Source organism: Strongylocentrotus purpuratus, unplaced genomic scaffold (genome assembly GCF_000002235.5).
Source record: "Strongylocentrotus purpuratus isolate Spur 01 unplaced genomic scaffold, Spur_5.0 spur5_scaffold_3, whole genome shotgun sequence".
Lineage (NCBI taxonomy): Eukaryota > Metazoa > Echinodermata > Echinoidea > Camarodonta > Strongylocentrotidae > Strongylocentrotus > Strongylocentrotus purpuratus.
Genome location: NW_022145609.1, coordinates 28,670,448 through 28,698,034, shown reverse-complemented (window position 1 = coordinate 28,698,034; position 27,587 = coordinate 28,670,448). Strand labels below are relative to the sequence as shown.

Below are 27,587 nucleotides of genomic sequence, written 5' to 3'. Positions count from 1 at the left end.
TAGACAAACAGCTTGGATCATTTTCAATTAGATATTCAATTAATAACTACAACCTTCACAAAATTATGAACGGCAGAATAGAATGGACTAGGACAAGAAGAATTAATGAAAAAAAAGGCATATGGGAATGCGAACGACTGCGCAAAGAATTTCATATGACGGTGATTTGTAATGAAGATTGCGTTTTCTATTCCAAAATATTGATCAATTTCACATATATCACTTTATCTAGTTTAGGTTAATACATATTAACGCAAAAAACGCGATAATCAAAAAGTAATAGTTGATAGAAATATTAATAACATTTTTGTCTTTAATCACTCGATACAAGCAGATTAAAATACCTGAATAATGCATCGGCAGATAAAAAGATAAAACCGTATTAAAAAACACCGTCAAAATAAAGATACCGTGTGAGCAAATATACTGTTTTCCTTTAAATCGCTTGATATATAAAGTGACTACTTTATTTCAACAATGCATCAACAGAGGATAACAATTTGTGAGAATGAACATAAAAACACAATTTCAACCAAAGTAATGCACTATCCTGTTGGTTTAACAAACTTCGATAACATATGAATAGCCAAAACAGTTATATTATATAACAACAAGTGAATACCATAATAGACAGAACGCAATACTTCATAATTATTTTTAAAATATTTGATGTCAAAAGAATGAAAAGACTTATTAAAGCTTTATTCCGATTATAAATTGGTTACAACATAATTGCAATTTCGTATACTATTCCCAATATTTGATGTACACATTCTAAATCTCATTCCTCAGTAAAAAATTACTATAAACTTACAATTTAATATATTTCAGCAATGATATTGAGAAATACCTTTATCCCATACGGAGAATGTAATGATAATGTCCACCGTGCATTATATACATATTGGTCAACATAAAACAAAATCTCACAATATAAAAATAAATTTTTAATTCAAAGTAATCCAAAAAATGTACAGTTTTGATAAATCGAATATATCTGAACGTAATATATATTTCTAATGCATTATTCGTTAAGGGACGCCAAAAAGCTTATATCGATTCACGTGCAAGTAAATACAGTATTTCGTGTAGGTATGATTTATTTTGTATGTGCGTGTGTGTGTTTTAGTGGGTATGGTGACTAAATCGTATTTAATTTGTGTTAAGTGGTGGCGTTTTTATGAGCAATCTGCTTCTTTGTGGTCCTGACCATATAATTGCTTTTTATTTTGTATGTTTATTCTTTTTTCTATTGAATGTTTTTCTTTTTACATGTAGGCCTATATGGTTTGATGAATTAAATTCAATGCATGTTCTCAAACCCACCGCTTTCTACTCAGCTTCGGCTGATTCTCAATTTAAACATAACTACGTATCTGAAGTTTGAATTTATTACCGAATCATCAACATATACCTTCATTTTTAGTCAATACAATATACATACATATTATTTGGTAACTAGAGCTGACAATAGCAACATGCTAATCGAGGTTAGCTCCTGAGTAAATATTTTGTTGTTCAATAGTAAATATTTCATTATTTTCTTCAAATTTAAACAAAGTTTTCGAATAGGAAAGAGGTTGGCAGGGGTCAATAAGTTTCCAAACAGGAAGGCTCATTAAGTGTCGGTCAGTATACAAAGGTTTTCGGAAGGGGTCACTAGGTTTCGGACTAGGAAGGCGGTTTGAGGGGTCACTAAGTGTCGGTATAAGAAGTTGTTTTGGACGGGGTCACTAAGTTTCTACATAGGAATTGTCTCAAGGGGTCACTAAGTGTCGTAATAAGAAGTTGTTTTGGAAGAGGTCACTAAGTTTCGAATTCGAAAGGACGTTTGAGGGTTCCTAAATGTCGGTATAAGAAGATTTTCTGGAATGGGCCACTAAGTTTCTGAATTGGAAAATGGTTGGCAGGGGTCACTAAGTGTCGGTCGGTCGGTATAAGAAGATTTTTGAAAAGGGTCATTAAGTTTCGGAATAGGAAAGTCGTCGAGGGGTCACTTTGTGTCGGTATAAGTAGGTATTTCACAGGGGTCACGCTTCGGTATAGGAAGGCGGGCGGGAGGGCCGGTTATCATTCTCGAAGCTTCGATTACTGATTCCACCAAACTGAACCTATCAAGAATAAAGAATTTCTCCAGTTAATAATATTATACGACAATTAATACTTGTAGATGGTGGATACCACTCAGTGCTCTATGCATTTTGGGCATTTCAACTATAAACATTAGCGTTGGAAATTATGAACACAGTCTGCTGTGACCACTGTAATGTAAATAAACAATGATAGATGTTATTTCTAACAATGGAAAGACGTCTCACTTTAGTGTGTATAGTGTAATTTTCATTGTGTTTATAATTTACTGGTTTACTGGTTTTGAAATACAGAACGCTTCTAAAAGAACATTAGCTTTATTCATAGAACCTTTAGGTTTGTACGCGCACAATGGCTGATTAATACATAAGGTTGATTCGGCCTTAATGTAATGGGTAACTATAAATACCTCTCCTCCTGTCATTCGAACGGAGCTGTTGATCGTATTCAGATTAGCAGAACCAGTCCGATGACGATATCTATTATGAATGAAAAATAACGATTGATACCAATATACTCAATTCTAACGGGTACTCCGAAATACGATACGATGCAATTATCCTTCGACGATTATTGTTCCAGCCGATTTAATTTGTTTTTCTAGAAGTTTAAAGCATCTTTGGGCATTTAATTTACATAAGTGCCAGGGATATCGGTCGTATGGGGAAAGCATCTATCCTCCAGTCATCAAAACTTAATAAAAAGCCTATAGTCCTTTTAAAGTTAAGGAGTAATGTACGCGATTATGACATATTTTAAAAACATTTTGGTTTTACAAAAGGACTTTTTCGATAAAAGAATGATGATTATAGTTACAAGCTGCCAATCAATACTTACATTATGTATAAAGCACATGTGATGATGAAGACAATGAGAAGTACTCCAAGCAATGCAGAAATCATTACCAGAGCTGAAGAAAAGACATCAAGAAAAATCATAATTTGTTGCCCTATCCTTGAAATGTATTGTCGGAAAACCCCGGGTATACTATCACCATAGCTATTACATATTTTGGACGTTAGTAAGTTTGACTAGCTTTAAATATTTCCTATTTTGAAGTCGACTGTGAAATCTATTCAACCGAAATGATTTTTTGGCCAGCACAATTGGATTTTTTATGAATAAATTTGAATCTTGATGGATGTAATCATCTGCAATATCAAATTAGATCTAAGATGGATATGCAATCAATTCGAAGCAGGGGAAACTGGGGAAAAAAAGTTGTTTAAAGAAAATTGTGTTAGATCGCGCTGGAGAAAATGCTCTACTGCTCTACATATCACGGCAGGATATCTCGTGCCAGCATGGAAACGTTTTCTCGATTATTTATGAATAAACATCGTGACTAGAACAGACAAGGCCAGGTATACCTGGGCCCTTTTTCCTAAAACTTGTTGTCAATATCAAGTTACAATAACTGTTTTAAGCTACTGAAAATCGTGGCATCTGATTGGTTGTGAGCAGTTGTGTTAAAGATCTATGGCAGCTGTTATTGATAATAAGTTTTATGAAACAGGGCCCTGGGCTTAGGTTAGCAGGTGAGAGAGAGTTGAGACCTAGTATGTAATCTACTTACTCTGCTTTGATGAGTCTGTTGTACAGACTAGCTCGTGTTTGTTCCAAGTGTTAGTACCAAGGCAGATCCACAGAGTAGAAGCTGACGAATCACGGCATGAGACAGTCAACACGTCACCGTAGAAGTATAGATTTGTCGGATTGGTGAATTCTGTTCCTTCTGGTGGATCACTTAGGGGTGAACACATTAGTTCTGTATGTATACAGAACAAAGACATTAATTGATGCAGAGGTACTCCCAATATTGCCTTTAAAATTATACTGGAAAATGTAACAAATAAACGGTTTGTACCCTTCCTATTTTTGCATTTTAACCCCAGACAGACGAATGGTTTACAATAATTTACAATGTATTCGATATGCCTTGATTAATCGTTACAGAATTGATTTAGAATATACAGTACATGCTTCAGAGATCCGAATAACGTAAGTAAATGAATAATGAAGCACTGACTTTGTCAAGTGATAACATATTGACCTAGGTCAAGTAGGTAGCACGCAATTTAGTAAACAATGAAATAATGAAATTTGGGAAGGTCTTAATTTGGAAGTGAAAAGTCATAGAACAATGATGAGCATGGAATATTGTTACATTAACTGGAAAGTTAATATTCGGGCAAGAGATATTTGCACACCCAACAACAAATTGTTCCTGTATGCCTATCAAGGATCTACACATGTGAGTTCGTTGTGCGAATGAATTAGGTGGTTCTGCAATCTACTATTTTTTTTTATTTAAGTCTCATTTTCGCATGTAAGTACAGAAGGAGTCATACATTTTCTTCCGCGAGTAACGCTTACTCAATATTCTGTAACAAAATTATTTAAACATATTTGTGGGTTACACCCAGTAAATAAGATCGATTGATCGATCTGTATTGAAAAAAAAGTCAGAAACAAAATCCTGGAACCAGCGGGACTTGAACCTGCATCTACTGCTTGCCAGGCAGCGACTCTACCACCAGGCCATCACTGGTCCATGGCACAGTCACGATGAACTAGAACAAATACCTAAGCTCTCCTGATTCATTCTGACTTTTATAAATGTAATGCTTCCTGGGAGAAATTTCAATTATTTAAACATATTTGTGGCTTATGCTATGGTCACATAACCCAAAAGTAGCCTGCTCGGCGGCCGAGCGGCGAGTTTTTAACCAATTCTGCCCGGCGGCTGCCCGGCCACCGAGCGGCGGCCGCCCAGGCACCGCTCGTTTTTAGGGCATCGCTCGGTCGCCGCTGAAGTTTTAGCGCGGAGTTTAAATTTGGGCGGCGCCTGCTCACTTTTCAGTCGCCGCCCAAAATACGCTCGGTGCCTGGGCGGTCGCTGACCGGGCACCGACGTAATCGCTGGGCGATGCCTAATTCCAGCAGCGACCGAGCAGGCTACTGATCGGTCGGTCGCTGCTCTGATTTGTGACCATAGCTTTACACCCAGTAAGCAAGCAGTAGATGCAGGTTCAAGTCCCGCTGGTTCCAAGATTTTTTCTGACTTGTTTTTCAATACAGATCGATCAATCGATCTTATTTACTGGGTGTAAGCCACAAATGTGTTTAAATAATTGAAATTTCTCCCAGGAAGCATTACATTAATAAAAATTATTGTCCTATGGCGGACTAATGAATATTAATGAGTCAGAATGAATCAGGAGAGCTTAGGTATTTGTTCTAGTTCATCGTGACTGTGCCATGTACCAGTGATGGCCTGGTGGTAGAGTCTCTGCCCGGCAAGCAGTAGATGCAGGTTCAAGTCCCGCAGGTTCCAAGATATTTTCTGACTTGTTTTTCAATACAGATCGATCAAACAATCTTATTTACTGGGTGTAAGCCATTATAATGATATTACATGTAGCAAGAAAACATACACTTCACGAAGATGCACGGTGCCTGTGACAAAGTGATTTGATTCTCCACTGGAATTTCAAATACAATTTGAAATAGTATGATTGTAATAGTTCCCTTTCAAATTTGTACACAGAGTTTGATGTATGCAAATGTATATGAACATAATGGCCCGAATTCACAAAGGAGGTTCGTCGACAAACCTTGATTTTCATACGTCAGATGACGCGTTTTTACGCGTTTTTTTTACAAACCTGGTTTGTTAAAAACAAAAGGAGGTTTGGCGAAACAAAAGGAGGTTTGTCGACAAACCTCCTTTGTGAATTCGGGCCCTTAAGTATGGAATTAAAAACCCTAGGAGAGTGCATTGGATTCTTACCTGTATCGCATGAAGACCCTGTATAACCAGCGTCACATCGACACTGGTACCTCTTATGATAGTCTACACACTGTCCGTGAATGCAGGGATTACTGAAGCACTCATTCGATCCTGTAATATAGGAAGGGTACGTACAATGTCTATATAATGCTCTATGATCATTTTACCTACACTCACATTTTTAAAAATGTTTAATTTTGTTTATAAATATTATTATTATTTAAAAAAAATAATAATAATAATTATTATTTTTTGATTTAATATATTTTATAAGAATATAAAGTGTTTATTTTTAGTGGTATATTTGCAATTATCTCTGTTAGATTAAAAGTTACATAATTACGTATACATGTGTCGTACTTGAATATATTTTCAAGTGGATGTTTTACTCCTCGACTATCAATTTGTCTCTCTCGCTGTAACACACGTACACACCCACACTCCCTCTCTCTCCTTCTCATCTCTCTTGGTATATATAAACATATTTCATATGTCTGTGAGTGGATTTGTTTGTGTAAAGAAAAATACAAACTACTAAACGATTACATTAATGCAGTCTAAAAGAAACAAAAGAATAATAGTAATGAGTCTTTGTAATATGTTTGTTATAGGACGACACTAAGAAGTAGTTTTGATGTTTTAGCTGAACTACATGATTAAGCTCCCATTTCTTTAGGCAATAAATGAATGTGATTGTAAAGACCTTACTTGTTTGGCAGTTTGTTTCTAAAAATCCCTCTCGACATAAACACGAGTAAGCAGCTACAAGATCGATACAGGTCCCTCCATTCTCACAAGGGTTACTCGCACAGTCGTCAATATCTGTACAAAGGATAAAACAACCCGAAATAGTTTGTCATTTTGTAATAAAATCTGGATGAATGTCTTTCCAACCCCACAGGGTTAATCTTGAAAAGTCAAGCATTAACAACAAATCCACTTTCATCTTGTGTATGCATGGTCTTAACTTGATATCTAATTATCAGAGAAGAAAAGCCATTGGGTGGTATTCTGTGTTTGAATTGACACGTCCTCTTCTGAGGCTATGTGAGAGCTTACACTTTACTTATATTACCGTGATTACGGGCCTGGTTTAAAAAAAAAAATCATCAACCAAGGTACACATGATGACGAAACAATACGAGAAGAATCTATTCAACTCCAAATGATTCATCAAGGAGTTACTCGAGAGTCATTATTGTAGAGAACGAGTTTTCAATTTAAGTAAATGTAGTGCAAAATATTGATCGTGTTTAACAAGACAAAATATCTACAACCATCCAATAAAAGATCCACTTCTATGATTTCATTTAACAGAAAGTTGTACCAAAGCTTTTACAGCTCTTACTCTTGGCTTGCAATAAGAGAAACGCTTTCCGATCAGGTCGGCTTTCGAGGCCGCCCCACTTGTCGCCTAATTTGCGACTTAATTGACAATATTGGACTGTGTGATGGTTGTACCTAGGCATAATGTTTCACACATACTCTTTCTGTAATGATTTAAATATTTACCAACAAATTATTGTTTCTCTTGATTTCTTGCTGGTATTATGTGACCCCTCCCACACAAGAAGCCATATTAAAACAGAAACGACAGAGAATAATGATACATAAAAAAGGCTGCTAACAGGAGGATTATCGTTTTCTTGTTTTCTATTATCCTTTACCATTTCAAGAGGCAAGTCATGTCTGAAACTCATGTATACAAGTCCGCCATGGCTTCCCGAAGCCTTCAACTTAAAGGCCGGCTGTACTAGTTCAGCCATAAGGGATTAGAACACCCAGTTAAGTCACTGACAGGTGGCTTTCTCATTAACTCAGCTCTCAATTAGCATAAACAAACAGGATCATGGAGGACCTCGCATCGATGGGGAAGTTTTCTATATAGAGGGAGCAAGTAGCTACAAGTAGTACAGTGTGGCTTTAAGATTAACTTTTATAGCATTTGTTATTGCTGACGATATCCTGTAGATACATTACCTGTAGCACAGCGTTCGCCAGTGAAACGAGAAACACAGGAACAAGTAAACCCATTCACATCATTAGTGCATGATCCTCCATTTAGGCATGGATTACTGCTGCATTCATCGGTATCTTGAAATATAAATAACAGAAATGGTTTGATTATTTTTTATACGAATATTATTATCTAAAGTTAGTCCGCTTTCGAGAATACCAACCCTAAGGTTGAATACTTTTTAAATGAGTTACCATGAATTAAAGTTTGAATTGGGCAAACAGTTTGCTGAAAAATTAAATGGAATTAAAATAAACATACAAACGAACAGGTTCCTCTGCCTACAAACGTTCGTAGAGGGCAGTAATTATATTGTTCAATCATTAAAGTAGATATTCATTGATTTTAAATCTAGCTTTATTTTCATTATTGCAAAGTTGAAACTTTGACTCGACAAGGTTATCAAAATTCAATGCTTGGAAACATTCGAAGTAATGATTATTATAAATTACAAAACGCTGAAATACAGCCCCGGCATAGCACCTGAATAGCTCTCCGAACGCTGCTGAGATGTGTGAGATCACAGCAGGGACATGATTTGCACAAGCAGACGATGTACCATGACATCTCACACATTTTCAGTGCCTGTGTTTTCATCTTCTCTTGAGTTCTTTCTCTTACTTCACTACCGCCAGGCTAAATGTATAATCTATTGCCTCACTCTAAACCCCGCGCATGGTTTTATTTTGATGACAAATGCAGCGATACAAAAATAAAGGAATCTGTCGCTTGTAAACAAAATAAAATGCCATTGTATATTCAGCTGCAGACACCGCGGTATGTTCGGCGCTTTAAGAGGGAACAAATGCCGTCCTTAATATCAATCCGGGGGCTTTTCAATTTGAAAGGCTGGTTTCTTTGATTGTTAATTAACCCCTATCCTGTGTATTTACAAGCATAAGATTTTAGTTATCAGAATCGGGTCATGTCCCCTTTTGATCGGTTTGACGTGCCAGTACATTTATATACACTAAACCCATTATAATTTGACAAATAATAGCTTTGCAATTATGTTTATTCTTTATGGGATGTCGTCTGCTTGGGCAGTATTGGTCCCTGTTGTGACGTCATTAAAACATCGTAATTTTCTGGCGAATCTCTCGTATATCCCAGCTGCTATGGAGGTGGTTCTATTTTTATTTTTATAAATCACCCGATATGTAGCTGACCTCAAACTTGTACGATGGCCATCTGTTAGCTTACCAGTTTCTAGTGATACATTAGTTGACATATTTGTGATTTTCTTTGAATTTCACCTTTAACAGGACGCGAAAATTTCGATTATTCGAGTTATCGAATCAGCGCATTTGTGAGAGAATGCAACGTAAACAATATAGTTCAGGGTCAAAGTTGTTTACGCTAGCAAAGTGCAGAAAGGTCAAAAGAGAAACTATTAGTTAAGCGCATCGCGCGTGATACCGGTAAAGTGCGCGCATTCCAAGTTAGCATGCGCGGCACAACAACTGAATTCGTCTCACATACTCAACAAGTTCCACTGGGGTTGGATGTTTTTCTTTTAGTTCTCCCAGATTTTAGGAACAGGAATATTCACGTAGGAACAGGAATATACACGTAGACCTATACTTTTTAGGTGTCTACACTTGAACAATTTTATTACCAAGACAACTTTTACCGTGCTGGCTCGTCGAGGATGGTTTAGCCCACACTATCGCCTGGTATAACTCTGGAAGTGATTATTCTGGATACATAAACTAAAGGGGATCTATAGATCTAGACTCTAGATCAAGTCTAGATCTACTCTATAAACTAAACCGGACTATCGCGCTCGATCAAGCCCGAACTTGACAGTGACAATGGGGAAGAAAAGAGGCGGGCAGACGACTAAACGCAAAGATCGCGAGACCAGAGCATCAACACGGAATGTTAGTGTTACCACAGGACCCAGCACGAGAGTGACAAGGCCTAGATTTAGTACTACTAGCTCTAGGCCTACTAGTAGTAGGAGAGGGAGATACACGTCAAGGTCAATGCCAAGGGAGTCGGTGTCGCAAGATCAGCCAGTGACCGGCCCAGGGACGGTGGAGCAGGCGCCTGCAGCCCAGGCAGCAACACCCAGTCAGTCGTCGGGACGACCCTCGGTCGTGACACAACCGGGTGAGTTTACGATAAACAACCGTCAGCTTGACATTACAGGCATTAGGCCTAGATCTAATGAAAGCATAGAGACCAATTCAGCCCTCGTCCCTACCGTATCGTTCCCTTCCATAGTACCAGGGCGGGATGGAGGTCTAAATTCAGACCTGGGGGATCATACGGGTTACTAGGCAACCAGGGGATGACGGCTCGAGGGCAGGGATACGTTCCAATGGAACAGTGTCAATCGGGTTTTACTGTAGTTCAAACGGGACAACAACTCATGCTTAAACCAATAGTAACAGCAAGAAACAAGATCTACAATATTGAGGCGTGGACAAACGCCTGTTTGACATTTGCGAGTGTCTATTTGCAGGCACATCCAAACTTCGCACAAGAGATCCTAAAATATTGCCAGCTCATACGGTCGGCATCGAGCAAATACACAGGGTACGGATGGCGGGACTATGATGTGGAGTTTCGCTCCCGTAAATTAATATCTAATAAAGATCGTGGGCTAGTATCGATGGAGAGTTGTGGCTCATGCACGTTGTAGGGGGTGGGGCGCCTAGACTAACATTAACAACAATAGGAACCCCCACGGCTAAGCCTCCAAGAGTGGGGAGGCCAGGCGGGCCCAGACCATTTCAGTCCCAATTTCCCAGAACATCGGGCACCAAAAGTCAGGCTTACTGGAGTCAACCAGCCCGCCGGCTGGGCGGCCGCCAGCTCGGAGCTCGCCAGTCCGGTCCCGGTGTATGCTATGCACTTAACTTCAGACATGGAAAATGTGAGCGTCAGCAGTGCAAATTCCTCCACAAATGCTTGGCATGCGGCAATACCGGCCTCGGGAAAGTTACCTGCCCGCGGGCCCGGGAGGCGATCACCAGCCAAACCGCATAAAGCAGATCTAGTAGGCCTAGATAGTCTAGTAATTCTTAAATACTGGGGATCAATATAACGAAGGGACATCAATGGCCAATAATAATAATGTTAACGTAAAGTCGGTACAAGATCATCAACTACACTCACTAGCTCCATCTCCCATTAAAGTAGAAAGACTAGTAGCAGAGTTAGAAAGATATCCCAATAAAAAGGCAGCGCAATTCTTAGTAACCGGTTTCACCCAGGGCTTCATATTGAATTACAACGGCCCTCGGTTGCCTGATGATCTACCAAATTTGAAATCGGCAGATCAGAATAAGGTAGCGACAAAAAAGAAAATCGATAAGGAAGTTACTTTGGGACGCTACGCAGGGCCATACGAGAAAAGACCCCTTCAAAATTTGAGAGCAAGCCCAATTGGCTTAGTCCCGAAGAAGAACCCAGGGGATTTCCGACTAATAAACCACTTATCCTATCCGAAAGGGTACCCGATTAATGATTTCATTGCCGATGACGCATGCAAAGTAGAATAAGTCAGTAGCTATGATACTGCCGTAGATTTAGTTTCTAAGACGGGAATAGGGGCTGAGTTAGCAAAAGAAGACATAAAATCTGCATTCAGACTGCTACCCATATCAACCCAGGACTTTGAATTATTAGGAATAAAATTCGAAGGGAAGTATTACGTAGATAAGTGTTTACCAATGGGGATCCGATGCGCACCGGCATATTTCGAAAAATTCTCCTCATTTCTAGAATTCTGTGTGAGGGACAGGCTAGGAACAGATAGGATAGTTCACTACATGGACGATTTTTAGCAGTAGGGTCGGCAAATGCAGGAGGTATTAAATGTTTAGGAATAATAACCGAATTTCGCTCAGTAGGCAGTGAACTAGGTGTCCCTCTGGCTATGGGAAAATCGGAAGGGCCCTGTACAAAATTGACATATCTAGGCCTGGAGGTCGACACCAGCGTCATGCAAGTTCGGATACCTGACGGTAGGTAGCAGCCTTGAAACAGAAAATCCGCAGGGCCTTAGAACAAAAGTCTTTGGATCTGAGGAATATTCAGTCGTTAATAGGATCCTTGAATTTTGTTTGTCGAGCCGTACGGCCAGGTAGAGCGTTCCTAAGGAGGTCAATAGATCTCCTGAAAACAGAAGACGGGTCAAAGGGTTCACGGCGTTTAACGGATGGAGCCCGTGCTGACCTCGAAGTTTGGTTGTCTTTTCTGGAACAACTTAACGGGGTTACAATCATTCAGCCTAGGCAATGGTCAACTGACGACATCCACATGAAAAAAAGCACGCCGCGTTTCATGCTAGTAAAGATAAGATTCTCAAAAACAGATTAATATGGAGAATTAACAATTTTTTGCATAAGAAAGAATGGCATACACAACAGTTGCCCAATTGCCGCAATGTATAGTTTTCTCAACTTGAGACCCAAAACCCATGGCCCTTTGTTTTGCCATGCTAATGGGGCCCCATTAACCAGGTATTAATTTAGAGCAGTATTGATTAAGGTGTTGATCTTTTCAGGGGTGCAATCAGCCCATTATGGCACTCATTCATTTCGTATTGGTGCTGCCACAATTGCTGCCTTGAATGGATTACCCACAGAAAAAATAAAAGAGATGGGGCGATGGCGCAGCGGGGCCTACAGGTCTTATGTAAGACCCTAGTCATATTAGAATAGAGATATCCTCCTTCCAAAGGTTATAGCGTGGAAGGTTGTAGTTTACATTAATAAAATTGAGAGTGCTCTTCCTCATCTCTCACATGAAGCAAATTATTGTAGTTGATCATAAGTTTTCAAAAAGTCATGTATACAGTGTAAAAATAAATAAATAAAAAATAAATAAATAATAAACAAATAATAAGAAACCGATTATCGTGCTTACCAAATTATAGCACGGGCACAATATGATGCTCGTTTTAACCTTAACTACAAACAAGTCGAATAGGGTGGACTATGAATAAACATATGATCGCGAAAAGAATTATGTACATGTATACTTCCCCGGAGAACTCTTTTGTTTTCACCACAGGTACTCGAGCCCAACGGTTGTGGCTATTGGGGGATAGCTTCGTCAGGAGAGCCGGCGAGAGGGCATCCTGGACAGGCAACCACAACCTGAGAGTAAATGCAAGCGAGGTTAAATGGTTTGGCAGAGGCGGCCTAACCCTACACGAATTTCCGAGAGCTCTCCAGGACTTACTAAGGTACAACCCAGCTCCTACCATCATGATCATTCACGTGGGTTCGAACGACCTCGGCCGCTATGGAGCCAAGCAATGTCGACAGGCATTAGATGATGCCCTCACCACAGCCCGGGAATTATTACCGGGGTGCCATATTTATTTTTCAAGCATAATACCTCGTTTGTTCTACTATGGATATGGCCGTACAGTGCATTCGCAATTAGCGATTAATAAGGTGAGGAAATCCCTGAACAAATATGGTAGAAGAAAGATCAGGCGCATGCACAATGCATCGTTCATCATGCACAACTTCATCGCGCAAGAACACCAATATTTTAACAGGGACGGGATACACCTGTCGGACAGTGGATGTGACATTTTGATACAGAGTTTCGCAACGGCGGCTCGAATGGCTGGGTTAACTTAAAACTTGAAATCTCTGAGAAAACGCCGTTTAAATATAATGACTCCCTCAAAATAATGCACGTGAGTCTTGCGACTCAACACTTTAACATTTAAGCTGAATATAATATTATTTGTCTGCGGTACGATTGTATAGCAGACAAATGTTGTTTGTATCGTTAATGAATGCATCTTTATGTTGGGTCCGGGGCTGTGCCCCGATGGAATGTAATACGCATAGGCAGCTCGTACAGGTGTGCGAGCTAATTCTGCCACGGAGACCAGGGCGTGGCATGAATTAGTGTGTAATTGAATCATTTTAGCTTGAGCTTTCAACGAGACAACTTTTATTTACAATAAAAGTGCGTTGTGTCATGTACTGTTACATGACTGCGTTTGAATAAGGTTTTCCAGAGTTTTTATGCTCGTTGAGTTTTATCTCTGGTTTTTTATCCTGGACCATGATAGGTCCGGTTTCCAGTGAAGGAAACGGTTTCCAGTGAAGGAAACGAGAAGAAATGTTTGTTAAACATTCATACTGAATAAACGGCCGGCTCTCAGTAGTCGTTGTCAGGCTATTCCACAATAATTGAAGTGTATTATTGTGTTATTTGGGTGTATTGGAAAGCAAGAGGGATGACAGACGAAATAATATGTGAGATTATAGGACAGACAGATCATTGCATAATGTATATACATGCACATGTCAATAGAACAAGGCAGAATCTGATTTGGACCATGATATGGCTCGTTGACGCTGCTATCATGGTTGTTTTGTTGTTGGTTTTGGTATGGCAGCTCGTCAAGTATACCTACATGTATATTTCTAGTTTAGGGAATAATGCCAAAGATAATAAGATAACAGTGGATTGTACAGATGAATACAAGGTGTACATGTAAATAGACGTTCGATCAAAATAGGACAGTCGACTAATGACTGAATCTTATTTGAGGCTGTGCAGCTCGACTGTACACGGGCAAACATGTTATTATTGTCTTCAACATAGTGATCGTGTTTAATTGATTTAACGTGGATTCATAGATCGTAATTGTTCATTTCAATTTTGCTCGGCAAAGTCACATAAAATGTGATAATGGTGCAGAGAATTTAAGCACCTGGCTTGGTATTAAGGTTTTGGAACCGATGGAGAAAAATAATAAAAATAAAATTGTTAGTATTTTTGATAAATGCCCTTAAAGAGATGACTATAGTTTGCTTTGTTTGAATGGGTCCAAGTGACAACAGATAACATCATTTCATTTAATTGTTCGTCCATTTATGGCAGAAAGTAACAATTTAGAAAACAAAACAGGCAAAACTATTTAAGAGGCCAAAAAAAAAAAAAAAAAAAAAATGGTTTGTATTGGCTGTTTGGGGTTGAAAATTGTCAAGGTTGCTTATTGCTATTGATATTTATGTTAATTGTTGTTCATAACAGGGGAGAGCGGTTTGCCCAATGGCAAGGAGGGGCTCTCAGTAGGAGAGGTTGTTTAGGGGAATCCGTAATCTCAGGAAACTGGGACTTCGGTTGGATGTCTTCCTCCCGGTTGGTCACGTGACCCGGGTTCCCCTACTTAGTATCTCGTTTTTATTTAGCCTCTCCCCTCTTCCCTGTACAATAGTGCGGGTACAGATATCGCCCCTTTTTAATTTCATTGCATTTCTGTTATTTGATTGTGACATTAATTGTTGGACGGTTTGAAAGGGGGAAATTCTATCCCCAGTGGAATAAATGTTGAGAAAATGGCAAACAATGTATCCATGTTGTATTTCTTCTCACAAGTCCTGCTAATGACCATGTCTACTTTATAATGACTATTTTTGTTACTTCATATGTCCGTCTAATGACTCTGTAAGATGTATATATATATATATATATATGAGTGTTTTTGTTTGTGTTAAGAAAAATACAAACTACTAAACGATTACATGAATGCAGTGTAAAAGAAACAAAAGAATAATACTGATGAGTCTTTTAATAATGTTTGCTTTAGGTCGACACTAAGAACTACCTTTGATATAATGGCTGCACTACATGATTATTCTCTTATTTCTTTTGGCAATAAATAAATGTGATTGAAGACCTTACTTGTTTGACAGTTTGTTTCTACAAATCCCTCTCGACAAAGACACGAGTAAGCAGCTACATCATCGATACATGTCCCTCCATTCTCACAAGGATTACTCGAACAGTCGTCAATATCTGTACAAAGGATAAAACAACCCGAAATAGTTTGTCATTTTGTAATAAAATCAGGGTGAATGTCTTTCTTACCCACAGGGGTTAATCTTGATGCCCTGTCGAGTTTATAAGATCATTTCAAGCATTTTGTGTCCACGTTCATCTCATGATAATAATAATAATACTAGCCTAATAGTCCACTCCAAATTGTATTAAACCGAAACGGAAATTTTGTTTGCCCATGTTTTTGCATGGTTTTAACTTGATATCTAATTATCAGAGAAGACAGGCCATTGTTTCTGTATTTGAATTGACACGTCTGCTTCTGAGGCTATTTGAGACCTGATACTTTACTGACATTACCGTGACTACAGGCCTGGTTTTAAAAAAAAATCATCAACCAAGGTACACAAATACGAGAAGAATCTATTCAACTCGAAATGATTTGTCAAGGAGTTACTCGAGGGTCATTATTGTAGAGAAGAGTTCATGAATGAAAAGAAAAATAAAGAAGCCTGGGGTAGATCTAGCTTTTTGCCAAGAGGGTGGTTTGACCCAGTGGCGGATGCAGGATTTTCCAAAAATCGCGCCGTTTTACTTTTTTTCCTCCTTTTTCCCCTCTTCCCCCTTTTTTTTCTCACTTGGCCGCCCGGGGGGGGGGGGTTAAACCGCCAAAACCCCTCTCCCCTAGATCCGCCCCTGGAATCTAAAGTATAGATTGATGCAAATTAATGTTATTACTTTGTCACGACCTGGAAAGTCATTAATAATCGTTTTAACATTCGAGGAAAATGAAGTTACAAGACGTACTTGCTTCGCAGGCATCTCCCGTGTATCCTGGGTCACAGATGCATTTATATGAATTCGCTTGATCCACACAGAAGCCATTGTTGGTACATGGATGGAACATCAGTGCGCAGGAACCGAGGTCTGAAAGAAAATACAACATAACATTGAGTCGCGTTGTGTATGGCGCGGTAAAACCGCGGCTGCTTTTTTTATAATGAGGATGAAAAGTGTAATATGAGTCATATTTCTGTGTCGTGATTATAACACAGAGCTAAGTGCATACGCGTAGGACCATTGTTGCGGTTAGTTGCGATTCATTTACAAGTTTGAAAAAACCGTGACGGTAATATTAGCGGTGGTTCACCGCGTCATATTTGAACGAGTCTCATTTAATTTAAGTAAGTGTAGTGCAAAATATTGATCGTGTTTAACAAGACAAAATATCTACAACCATCCAATAAAAGATCCACTTCTATGATTTCATTATAAAACAAGCTGTACCCAAGCTCTTAAAGCTCTTACTCTTAGCTTGCAATAAGAGCAACGCTTCCCGATCAGGTCGGCTTTCGAGGCCGCCCCACTTGGCGCCTAATTTGTGACTTCATTGACAATATTGGTCTGTGTGACGGTTGTACCTAGGTATAATGTTTCACACATACTCTTTTTGTAATGATTTAAATATTTACCAACAAATTATTGTTTCTCTTGATTTCTTGCTGGTATTATGTGACCCTTCCCACACAAGAAGCCATATTAAACAGAAACGGTTAAGAATAATGATACATAAAAAAGGATGCTTACAGGAGGATCGTTTTCTTGTTTTCCATTATCCTTTACCATTTCAAGAGGCAAGTCATGTCTGAAACTCAATTATACAAGTCCGCCATGGCTTTCCGAAGCCTTTAACTTAAAGGCCGGCTGTACTAGTTCAGCCAGAAGGAATTAGAACACCCAGCTAAGTCACTGACAGGTGGCTGTCTCATTAACTCAGCTCTCAATTAGCATAAAAACAAGATCATGGAGGACCTCGCATCGATTTGGGGAAGTTTTCTATATAGAGGGAGCAAGTAGCTACAAGTAGTACAGTGTGGCTTTAAGATTAACTTTTATAGCATTGCTTATTGCTGACGGTATCCTGTAGATACATTACCTGTAGCACAGCGTTCGCCGGTGAAACCAGAAACACAGGAACAAGTTAATCCATTCACACCATCAGCGCATGATCCTCCATTAAGGCATGGATTACTGCTGCATTCATCGATTTCTTGAAATATAAATACAGAAATGGTTTGATTAATTGTTATATGAATATTTTTACCTAAAGTAAGTCCGCTTTCGAGAATACCAACCCTAAGGTTGAATACTTTTTAAATGAGTTACCATGAATAAAAGTTTGAATTGGGCAAACAGTTTGATGAAAAATTAAATGGAATTAAAATAAACATACAAACGAACAGGTCTATCAAGTCTAACGAATACTCCCCAGGGAGCGAAGCGTGTACACTTTCCTGTGCGGACTAGCAATTTAATCTAATGAGCGGGGTAACAATAATTACTAGGTAAAGTGCTCTAGAAACGTAATATATAGCGCTGTAACAATATGGCTATATGTAAATTATATGAGATAAAAGAAGTAGCGTGGGGTGTTTTTTTCTTCTTACCATGTTGGCAATAGGAACCGGTGAATCCGGCCATACAGCTACATGTAAAGAAATTGATACCATCAGTACACGTTCCTCCATTGAGACAGGGTTGACTCAGGCACTCTTGATAATCTGCAAGTCAAATACAAAATATAAACGGAACGACAGACGTTAATAAAGAACAGTTAATAAATGCTGCAATCATGAATAATATAATTGAAAGAACAAAGGATCCATGAAGTGGGTATGTATAATTTCCCCTCTTTCAAAATAAATCTTAGAACGTACAGTAATGTGGTTTAACTCATTTCGTATTATGTTTTTACTAAACTTGGGTAAGCGCGATGGCATCGTAAACATCAGCGATGTGGTCACAATCAAGCTGCTAAGAACCCTGTCCACGGTGACTGAGGATAAGCGTGAGGAGCCTCATTTTAAATTCTATGGAAATCGTGATATTTGTGTGTTTGGATACGATTGAAACTAACCACAAATACGGCTATACTTACTGGTTTCACAGTTGTCTCCAATATAACCAGGAAAACAATGACAGCTGAAACTGGCGATTTTGTCTTCACAAAAAGCGTGCTCGCTATGACAGGGATTGCTCATACACTCATTCTCTTCTGTAAAATTGAAAATGAAAGGAAACGTTACTAATAAATAGTACCAACTTCAAACTTATTCCATACTCTTAACCAATATCTAGCCAATGACAATGTTGTTGTTGCTTAAAGGTGAAATTCAAAGAAGATCACAAATATGTCAACTAATGTATCACTAGAAACTGGTAAGCTAACAGATGGCCATCGGACAAGTTTTAGGTCAACTACATATCGGGTGATTTATAAAAATACAAATACAACCACCTCCATAGCAGCTGGGATATACGGGAGATTCGCCTGAGAAATAACGATGTTTTAATGACGTCACTATATGGACCAACACTGCCCAAGCAGACGACATCCCATAGAGAATGAACATAATTGCAAAGCTATTATTTCTCAAATTATAATGAGTTTAGTGTATATAAATGTAATGGCATGTCAAACCATTCAAAAGGGGATATGACCCGATTCTGATAACTAAAATCTTTTGCTTGTAAATACACAGGATAGGGGTTAATTAACAATCAAAGAAACCAGACCTCCAAATTGAAAAGCCCCGGAATGATATTAAAGACGGCATTTGTTCCCTTTTTAAACGCCGAACATACCCCGATGTGTGCAGCTGAATATACAATGGCGTCTTATTTTGTTTACAAGCGACAGATTCCTTTATTTTTGTATCGCTGCATTTGTCATCAAAATAAAATCATGCGCGGGGTTTAGAGTGAGGCAATAGATTATACATTTAGCCTGACGGTAGTGAAGTAAGAGAAAGAACTCAAGAGAAGATGAAAACACAGGCACTGAAAATGTGTGAGATGTAATGGGACATCGTCTGCTTGTGCAAGTCATGTCCATACTGTGATCTCACACATCTCAGCAGCGTTCGGAGAGCTCTTCAGGTGCTATGCCGGGGCTGTATTTAGGCGTTTTTAAATTTATAATAATCGTTACTTCGAATGTTTCCAAGCATTGAATTTTGATAACCTTGTCGAATCAAAGTTTCAACTTTGCAATAATGAAAATAAAGTTAGATTTTAAAATCAATGAATATCTACTTTAAAGGAGTCATATAGTCATATATATGATGATGGGACAAAATATTTAATGCATGTAGTAACTTAAATGAAATTATATTAGGCCATTATGAGAAATCATAATCGTACGTGATGTGTACAATTATTGATTTGATATGTTTTTGCAAAAATGATTACAAAATTCCTACTTACCACAATCACCTTGATCAGTTTATCCACAAAAAAGGGCATAAACATGTGTTATATAGTAAATGTACTTCGTTTGTTTACTTCTTTGATTTTGCTAAATGGCATGTCACATTCTGAAAGCGGATTTAAGTTTGTTTTTTATTAGCATTAGCACGACTGAGACGGTACGAGGTGGACCAAGTAGACTCCGTGTCTCAAGGTTGTTTAATCCTTTTTAAAAACATGGACTGTATTACGTAGTAACATTGATTTGTAAGATTTTTCCGTATTCAGTCTATTCCGGTACTTAACATGTATGACGTTGAATATCATACGATTAACTATTCGCTACCTGTAAATATATATTTACCGTTTAAACATCTCTCTCCTGTGTAGCCTACAGGACAATCACAGCTCCACTGATTTACAATGTCATTTATGCATGTTCCTCCAAACAGGCATGGAGTACTAGCACACTCGTCGATATCTAATACAAAGAAACACATGGATACTAGTACATGTATTGATGTCTAGTGTAAAAAAAAAAGACGAGGGCTAAAATGGTACACTCACTGAAATCAATATATAGCAGTTGGGTCCTGAAAATTTGATTGTAAAGATGGACAAGTGATACAAGAAGAAAGGGCACTGTTCATTTTTGGAAATGAGCGCTAAAATAGCCATTTCATAAATAGTTGGTCATTTTTGTTATTCAAGTGAACACATGTTGTAAGGAAAGTGTAAAATAGAAGTAAAAGAAGACGCTTCCACGAAAGTGAACCTCTTAAGAAAATACAAAGGGGTACCGATTTGAAATAAACAGTGGGGGTACTGGCCTTTCACCCCCCCCCCCCCCCCCCCATCCCGGATAGCATTCGCAAAATTGCAAATAATTGTTCTATAAAAATGATAAGAACGAACCAACTTCACAGTCTACTCCTGTATATCCGGGTGTGCAGACACATGTAACAAATTATTGTTTCTCTTGATTTCTTGCTGGTATTATGTGACCCTTCCCACACAAGAAGCCATATTAAACAGAAACGGTTAAGAATAATGATACATAAAAAAGGATGCTTACAGGAGGATCGTTTTCTTGTTTTCCATTATCCTTTACCATTTCAAGAGGCAAGTCATGTCTGAAACTCAATTATACAAGTCCGCCATGGCTTTCCGAAGCCTTTAACTTAAAGGCCGGCTGTACTAGTTCAGCCAGAAGGAATTAGAACACCCAGCTAAGTCACTGACAGGTGGCTGTCTCATTAACTCAGCTCTCAATTAGCATAAAAACAAGATTATGGAGGACCTCGCATCGATTTGGGGAAGTTTTCTATATAGAGGGAGCAAGTAGCTACAAGTAGTACAGTGTGGCTTTAAGATTAACTTTTTTAGCATTGCTTATTGCTGACGGTATCCTGTAGATACATTACCTGTAGCACAGCGTTCGCCGGTGAAACCAGAAACACAGGAACAAGTAAATCCATTCACACCATCAGCGCATGATCCTCCATTAAGGCATGGATTACTGCTGCATTCATCGATTATTTGAAATATAAATACAGAAATGGTTTGATTAATTGTTATATGAATATTTTTACCTAAAGTAAGTCCGCTTTCGAGAATACCAACCCTAAGGTTGAATACTTTTTAAATGAGTTACCATGAATAAAAGTTTGAGTAAAATAGAAGTAAAAGAAGACGCTTCGACGAAAGTGAAACTCTTAAGAAAATACAAAGGGGTACCGATTTGAAATAAACAGTGGGGGTACTGGCCTTTCACCCCCCCCCCCCCACCCCGGATAGCATTCGCGAAATTGCAAATAATTGTTCTATAAAAATGATAAGAACGAACCAACTTCACAGTCTACTCCTGTATATCCGGGTGTGCAGACACATGTGTATTCTCGTATCCCGTCAAGACAGTCTCCTTCCTTACAAGGGTTACTCAGACAATCATCCTCAGCTGAAAAGAGAGAATATTTTAAAGAGAGGTTTAGGCTCTAAATATAAAAATATCTTTTAGTATATACGACTACCTTTTGGGTTGACCAGTAGGTTGATGGATGGAAAGACGAGTAGGCTGACAAATATGTGCCAAAGAGGTGATAATAAATATGACGAGTGGGTTAACATTTAGGGTGACGAGTACGTGAATGAAAGCAAATTAGGATTACGAGTAGGTGACGAGCCGGTGAACAAATAGGATGAAAATTACGGTGACAAGTAGGTGAACGAATAAGGGACGACTGGGTTGACAAACAGGATGACGATTAGGTGAACGAATTGGTAATGGATAGGCTGACAGTTAGGGTGACGAGTAGATCAACGAATGGGTGACGAATAGGCTGACAATTAGGGTGACGGGTAGGTGACGAGTCGGCGAACAAAAAGGATAAACATTACGGTGAAAAATAGGTGAACGAATGAGGGACGACTGGGTTGACAATACAGATGACGAGTAGGTGAACGAATGGGTAACAGATAGGGTTACAATTAGGGTGATGACTAGGTGAACAAATGGGTGATAAATAGGCTGACAATAAAGGTGACGTGAAGGTGAACGAATGGGTGACGAATAGGCTGACAATTAGGGTGACGGATAGGCTGACAATTAGGGTGACGAGAAGGTGAACGGATGAGTGACGGATAGGCTGACTGTTAGGGTGACGAGTAGGTGAATGATTGGGTGACGGATAGGCTGGCAATTAGGGTGTCGAGTAGGTCAAAGAATGAGGGACGACTGGGTTGACAATACAGATGACGAGTAGATGACGAATAGGCTGACAATTAGGGTGGCGGATAGGCTGAAAATTAGGGTGACGAGTAGGTGAATGAATGGGTGATGAATAGGCTGACAATTAGGGTGACGAGAAGGTGAACGGATGGGTGACGATTAGGCTGACAATTAGGGTGACGGATAGGCTGACAATTAGGGTGACGAGTAGGTGAATGAATGGGTGACGGATAGGCTGGCAATTATGATGACGTGAAGGTGAACGAATGGGTGACGAATAGGCTGACAATTAGGGTGACGGATAGGCTGAAAATTAGGGTGACGAGTAGGTGAATGAATGGGTGATGAATAGGCTGACAATTAGGGTGACGAGAAGATGAACGGATGGGTGACGAATAAGCTGACAATAAGGGTGACGTGTAGGTGAATGATTGGGTGACGGATAGGCTGGCAATTAGGGTGTCGAGTAGGTCAAAGAATGAGGGACGACTGGGTTGACAATACAGATGACGAGTAGATGACGAGTAGGTGAACGAATGGGAAACGGATATGGTGACAATTAGGGTGACGACTAGGTGAACAAATGGGTGATAAATAGGCTGACAATAAGGGTGACGTGAAGGTGAACGAATGGGTGACGAATAGGCTGACAATTAGGGTGACGAGTAAGTGAACGAATGGTTGACGGATAGGCTGACAATTAGGGTGACGAGTAGGTGAATGAATGGGTGACGGATAGGATGACAATTAGGGTGACGAGTAAGTGAACGAATGGTTGACGGATAGGCTGACGATTAGGGTGACGAGTAAGTGAACATATTGGTGGCGAATGGGTTGATGAATGGTTGACGAGAAGGTTGTCTAATTTGTCACCTACAATTCGACTAACTAACTATGGGTTACAAGAAGCGCTCTGACTTTGCTGCAATTATACATAAATATCATATTGCTGTGTTCTAAACTAATGACTGATACACAAAACAGAATTGACCTTCAATCGAAGAAAGTGAAATTTCTCATCGTATGATTTTAATAGTATTTGAAAATAAATTTAACTTACTTCAACTGATTGATGCATGTATATTTCTACAACTTTACAATGAACAATACAAACTGATACGACTCTGAACTCTTGATTTATATGAATGAAAAGTCCTTCTTTTATCTTATACCTAGTATGTTTATTTACACTATTGACAACTATATAAGTATAGTACATGGAAAACTAAAATTAGAATATCATGAAAACAGTAGCCAATCAGCAAATTGAATTTTAATACCTGCGTTAAGAGTTCCTGAATTAGCGTAGTTTGATTACTTTTATGCAAGAGGCATTCTGGCTAAAGACCAGTGTTGTTAATTTTCACTGAATAATTTGTCATTAACTATGATGCAATCATTGTATTCACTGATGAGATTCGTTGGAATATTTCCCAGTGGGTTAATCATGTTTTCTCCTAGATGAGCAATCAATAGAAAGCAGTTCATATTCACTGGTCCTGATATACGTACATATTTCACAGTTCTTTCCCATATATCCATCAATGCACACACATTCGTAGTCGTAGACCTCGTCGATACACGTGCCACTGTTTTGACATGGAGACATCTCACACTGCCTGACCTCTGTAAATGAGAATAATCATAAATGAAGGAATGACGATTAGTCAAAGATATTTTGGAAAAATGGTAACATTTGAAGATTTTTTTTAAATTCTAATCCTTCTTAAACCTTGCCGGGCTATGTGTCGATGTTGTGATGGCCTTGAGTTGCAGAGACATTACGACTATTTTATGGTACGAATCCATCAATAAGGATTATTTGGAGTGTTGTGTAGCATTCCTGTTATGTTCCTTTGTTTCGAGCTAGCTATGGTTAATTCTAAACGAAACTAAAAGCAGCATTGTGAGAAGGTCATAGTTACTATTCTGGGCTCGTGGAAGTTAATTATTAAATTCTATGGCAACGATAAGGAGGGGGGGGGAATAGGTATGCTCATTCAGATTTACTTGGCAAATGAGAAGGAAGACTGTGGGTAAAAAAGGCTTTTTATATTGTTAGAAATTTAGTTGATGAGGTATTTCGGCAGCTTTTCAATTTGAGCAATGTTTTGATTACTTGTGGACAGATTTGAAAATCTAAATACTTTTTTTTCCCAGCTCGGAAAAAAATATGTTCGAATTCGGTTCAACATTACTCCGTTCGAAATGGCCTATTAAGGTTAATGAAAGAACTCTTGTTGGTGATGTTGTGGTGGATTAATACTCTTGAACTGTTCTAGGACAATTACCCCCTGGGCAATCACCCCCCGGAAAAAATACCCCCCGGAAAACTATCCCCAAAGGACAATTACCCCCTGGAATATCACCCCCCGGGGAATTACCCCCCGAGGACAATTACCCCCCGAGGACAATTACCCCCCGAGGACAACTACCCCCCCGAGGACAATTACCCCCCGATGACAACTACCCCCCGAGGACAACTACCCCCCGAGGACAATTCCCCCGATGACAATTACCCCCCGCGGACAACTACCCCGGCCCGTGGACAATCAGGATTCAATAGCAAAAGACGATCTGACACATTGAGAGACACAAAGATCGGTTGAACCCTTTTAGACCCCTCCCCAGGACGTCGATCGAATACATGTATGTGCCCCCCAAAAAAAACCACAACAACAACAACGAACAAACAAAAAAACAAACTCAAACTCTGGCTACGGCCCTGTGGATGAGGGCCCATTATACATACAAAGACAAATGCACGATCAGCTGATTAAAAAAGTTACAGAGGGGGCATAAAGGAAATCTTACATCCTAATTTCTTTGTTGTGCCGTTGATGGTGAGAGAGGCTGTAACGCGTACTCATCTGCGAGGAATGAATTGTTCAATTTCTAAGAAATTTAATTTCTATTCTTTACTCGGTAGCAAAACTACAGGGAAATTGGGCAACCTCCACCCCTCCCCCAATATCGAATTGAATAATTTGAAAAGACTGAAATGAACTTCATAAATAACAAAGAAAATGAGGGTTTATGCAATTACCTGTAAATAGCAATTTGGAGAGAAGCTTGCGTTATACTTCACAGTGTTATAAATTCCTCGGGGGTGATTGTCATTGTCCTCGGGGGGGGGGGGGAAGTTGTCCTCGAAGGGGGGAGGGGTAGTTGTCCTCGGGGATAATTGTCCTCGGGGGAAGTTTTCCTGGCGGATAGTTGTCCTCGAGGGTAATAATAATGATAATAATAATAATAATAATAATAACGTTTTATTTACCCAGGGTAGCCACTTCAGTTATTAAACCGCTCTTCCAGCGGGCCCTGCATAACATAATATTATATTACTGCCCTTCTCCAATCTAATATGCTGAACGCCTAGCTAGAAGGCAGAAGGTCCCATTGTTAAAAAATATTTGGTATGACTCGGCCGCGGTTCGAACCCACGACCTCCCGTTCATGAGGCGGGCGCTCTAACCACTGAGCCACCATGCCCAGTAGTTTCCATGGAGGGTAATTGTCCTCGGGGGGGGGGGGGGTAATTGACCTCGGGCGTAGTTGTCCTTGGGGGGTAATTGTCCTCGGGGGGTAATTGTCCTCGGGGGTAGTTGTCCTCGGGGGTAGTTGTCCTCGGGGGGTAACTTTCCATGGGTAATTTTCCGGGCGATATTTGTCCTTGGGGGGTAATTGTCCTTGGGGGTAATTCTCCGGGGGGTAATTTTCCGGGGGGTAATTTTCCGGGGGGTAATCGTCCTACGGGGGTAGTTTTCCTGGGGGTAATTTTCCGGGGGGGGGGGGGTGATTGCCCAGGGGGTAATTGTCCTGATACGAAATTATTGTTCCAGATTCCCCATTGCAAAACTAAGGTAACTCTCAGGGAACGCGCGTTTGCCATTGCTGCCTCCAAACTATGGAATAGCTTGTCAATAGAAATACGAAGCTCTCCATCTCTCAATGTCTTCAAATCCAAATTGAAAACATATTTGTTCAATCGAGAGATTCTTTTTTTTTATGTTGTAGAATTTAGTAAAAAAAGGAGCTCTGAAACAGCGCAGGTGAATATATTTTGTGTAAAAGCTGCGCTATACAAATGTATTATTATCATTATTACTACCACTACTTTTACTACTACTACTACTACCACCACCACTACTTCTACTACTACTACTACTACTACTACTACTACTACTACTACTTCTACTACTACTTCTATTACTACTACTATATACTACTACTACTACTACTACTACTTCTACCACTTCTGATACCACTACTTCTACTACTACTACTACTACTACTACTACTTCTTAGTAAAATTAGTAAAATTTCTGAGTTTATTTGTTTGACATGTCCAATATTGTCAAATTTATAATGTTGAACATCAGAGAGTGCCTATTGTGAAGATTTATCTGAAAGTTTCTTCAAACCCATTCACTCATATGTTTCAAATCAATAATAAGCCCGGGTAGTCATTATCCTTTCAGTATGACCTAGGACATATCTAACTCATTCCCTTTGTACCATCTTCGATGCCGCCAGGAGAAAAAATGTCAGGCATGTGCTTAACTGGATCTTCCATGCAGATATGTAGAAAAAAGATTCATGCCTAACTGCAAACTAACGGGCCACTTTCAAAGGGAAATATGCTTTTGTAATGATAATTACTTTTCGCTACCACTCGTCTGATAATACGAGCAGGACATAGTGCATACCTTTACAGGAGGCAAGCGAAAGGAAATGGAGGAAAATTTCCCGAAATATTAATCAAGATTACTCGACTGGGCATGTGTGGGCACTAATCTGACATATAACATCATAAATTCACTTTTAATTTTCGTGTGCAGGAATCAATCAGCATCAAATTGCAGGTTTTAGGATTGTAAAATGTAACTATTTTTCACAAATTAAAACAGATATTATACAATGTAAGCAAATTTCTGAAC

At 39.2% G+C, this 27,587-nt stretch overlaps 1 protein-coding gene across 1 annotated transcript; it reads right to left on the bottom strand.

Annotated features, from left to right (window-relative positions):
- Positions 1–424: 424 nt before the first annotated feature.
- LOC592433 (fibropellin-1) lies at positions 425–27,223 on the bottom strand. The gene is made up of 16 exons (XM_030995870.1): positions 27,166–27,223; positions 24,160–24,273; positions 21,766–21,876; positions 20,284–20,400; positions 18,610–18,726; positions 18,119–18,232; positions 17,608–17,721; positions 16,479–16,598; positions 15,576–15,689; positions 7,865–7,978; positions 6,593–6,706; positions 5,885–5,995; positions 3,668–3,859; positions 2,929–3,001; positions 2,501–2,570; positions 425–2,111 (listed from the first exon to the last, which is right to left on the bottom strand). Exons 1-16 carry the CDS (start codon positions 27,221–27,223, stop codon positions 2,031–2,033), a joined length of 1,734 nt encoding a protein of 577 aa, XP_030851730.1. The 3' UTR covers positions 425–2,030.
- Positions 27,224–27,587: the final 364 nt, after the last annotated feature.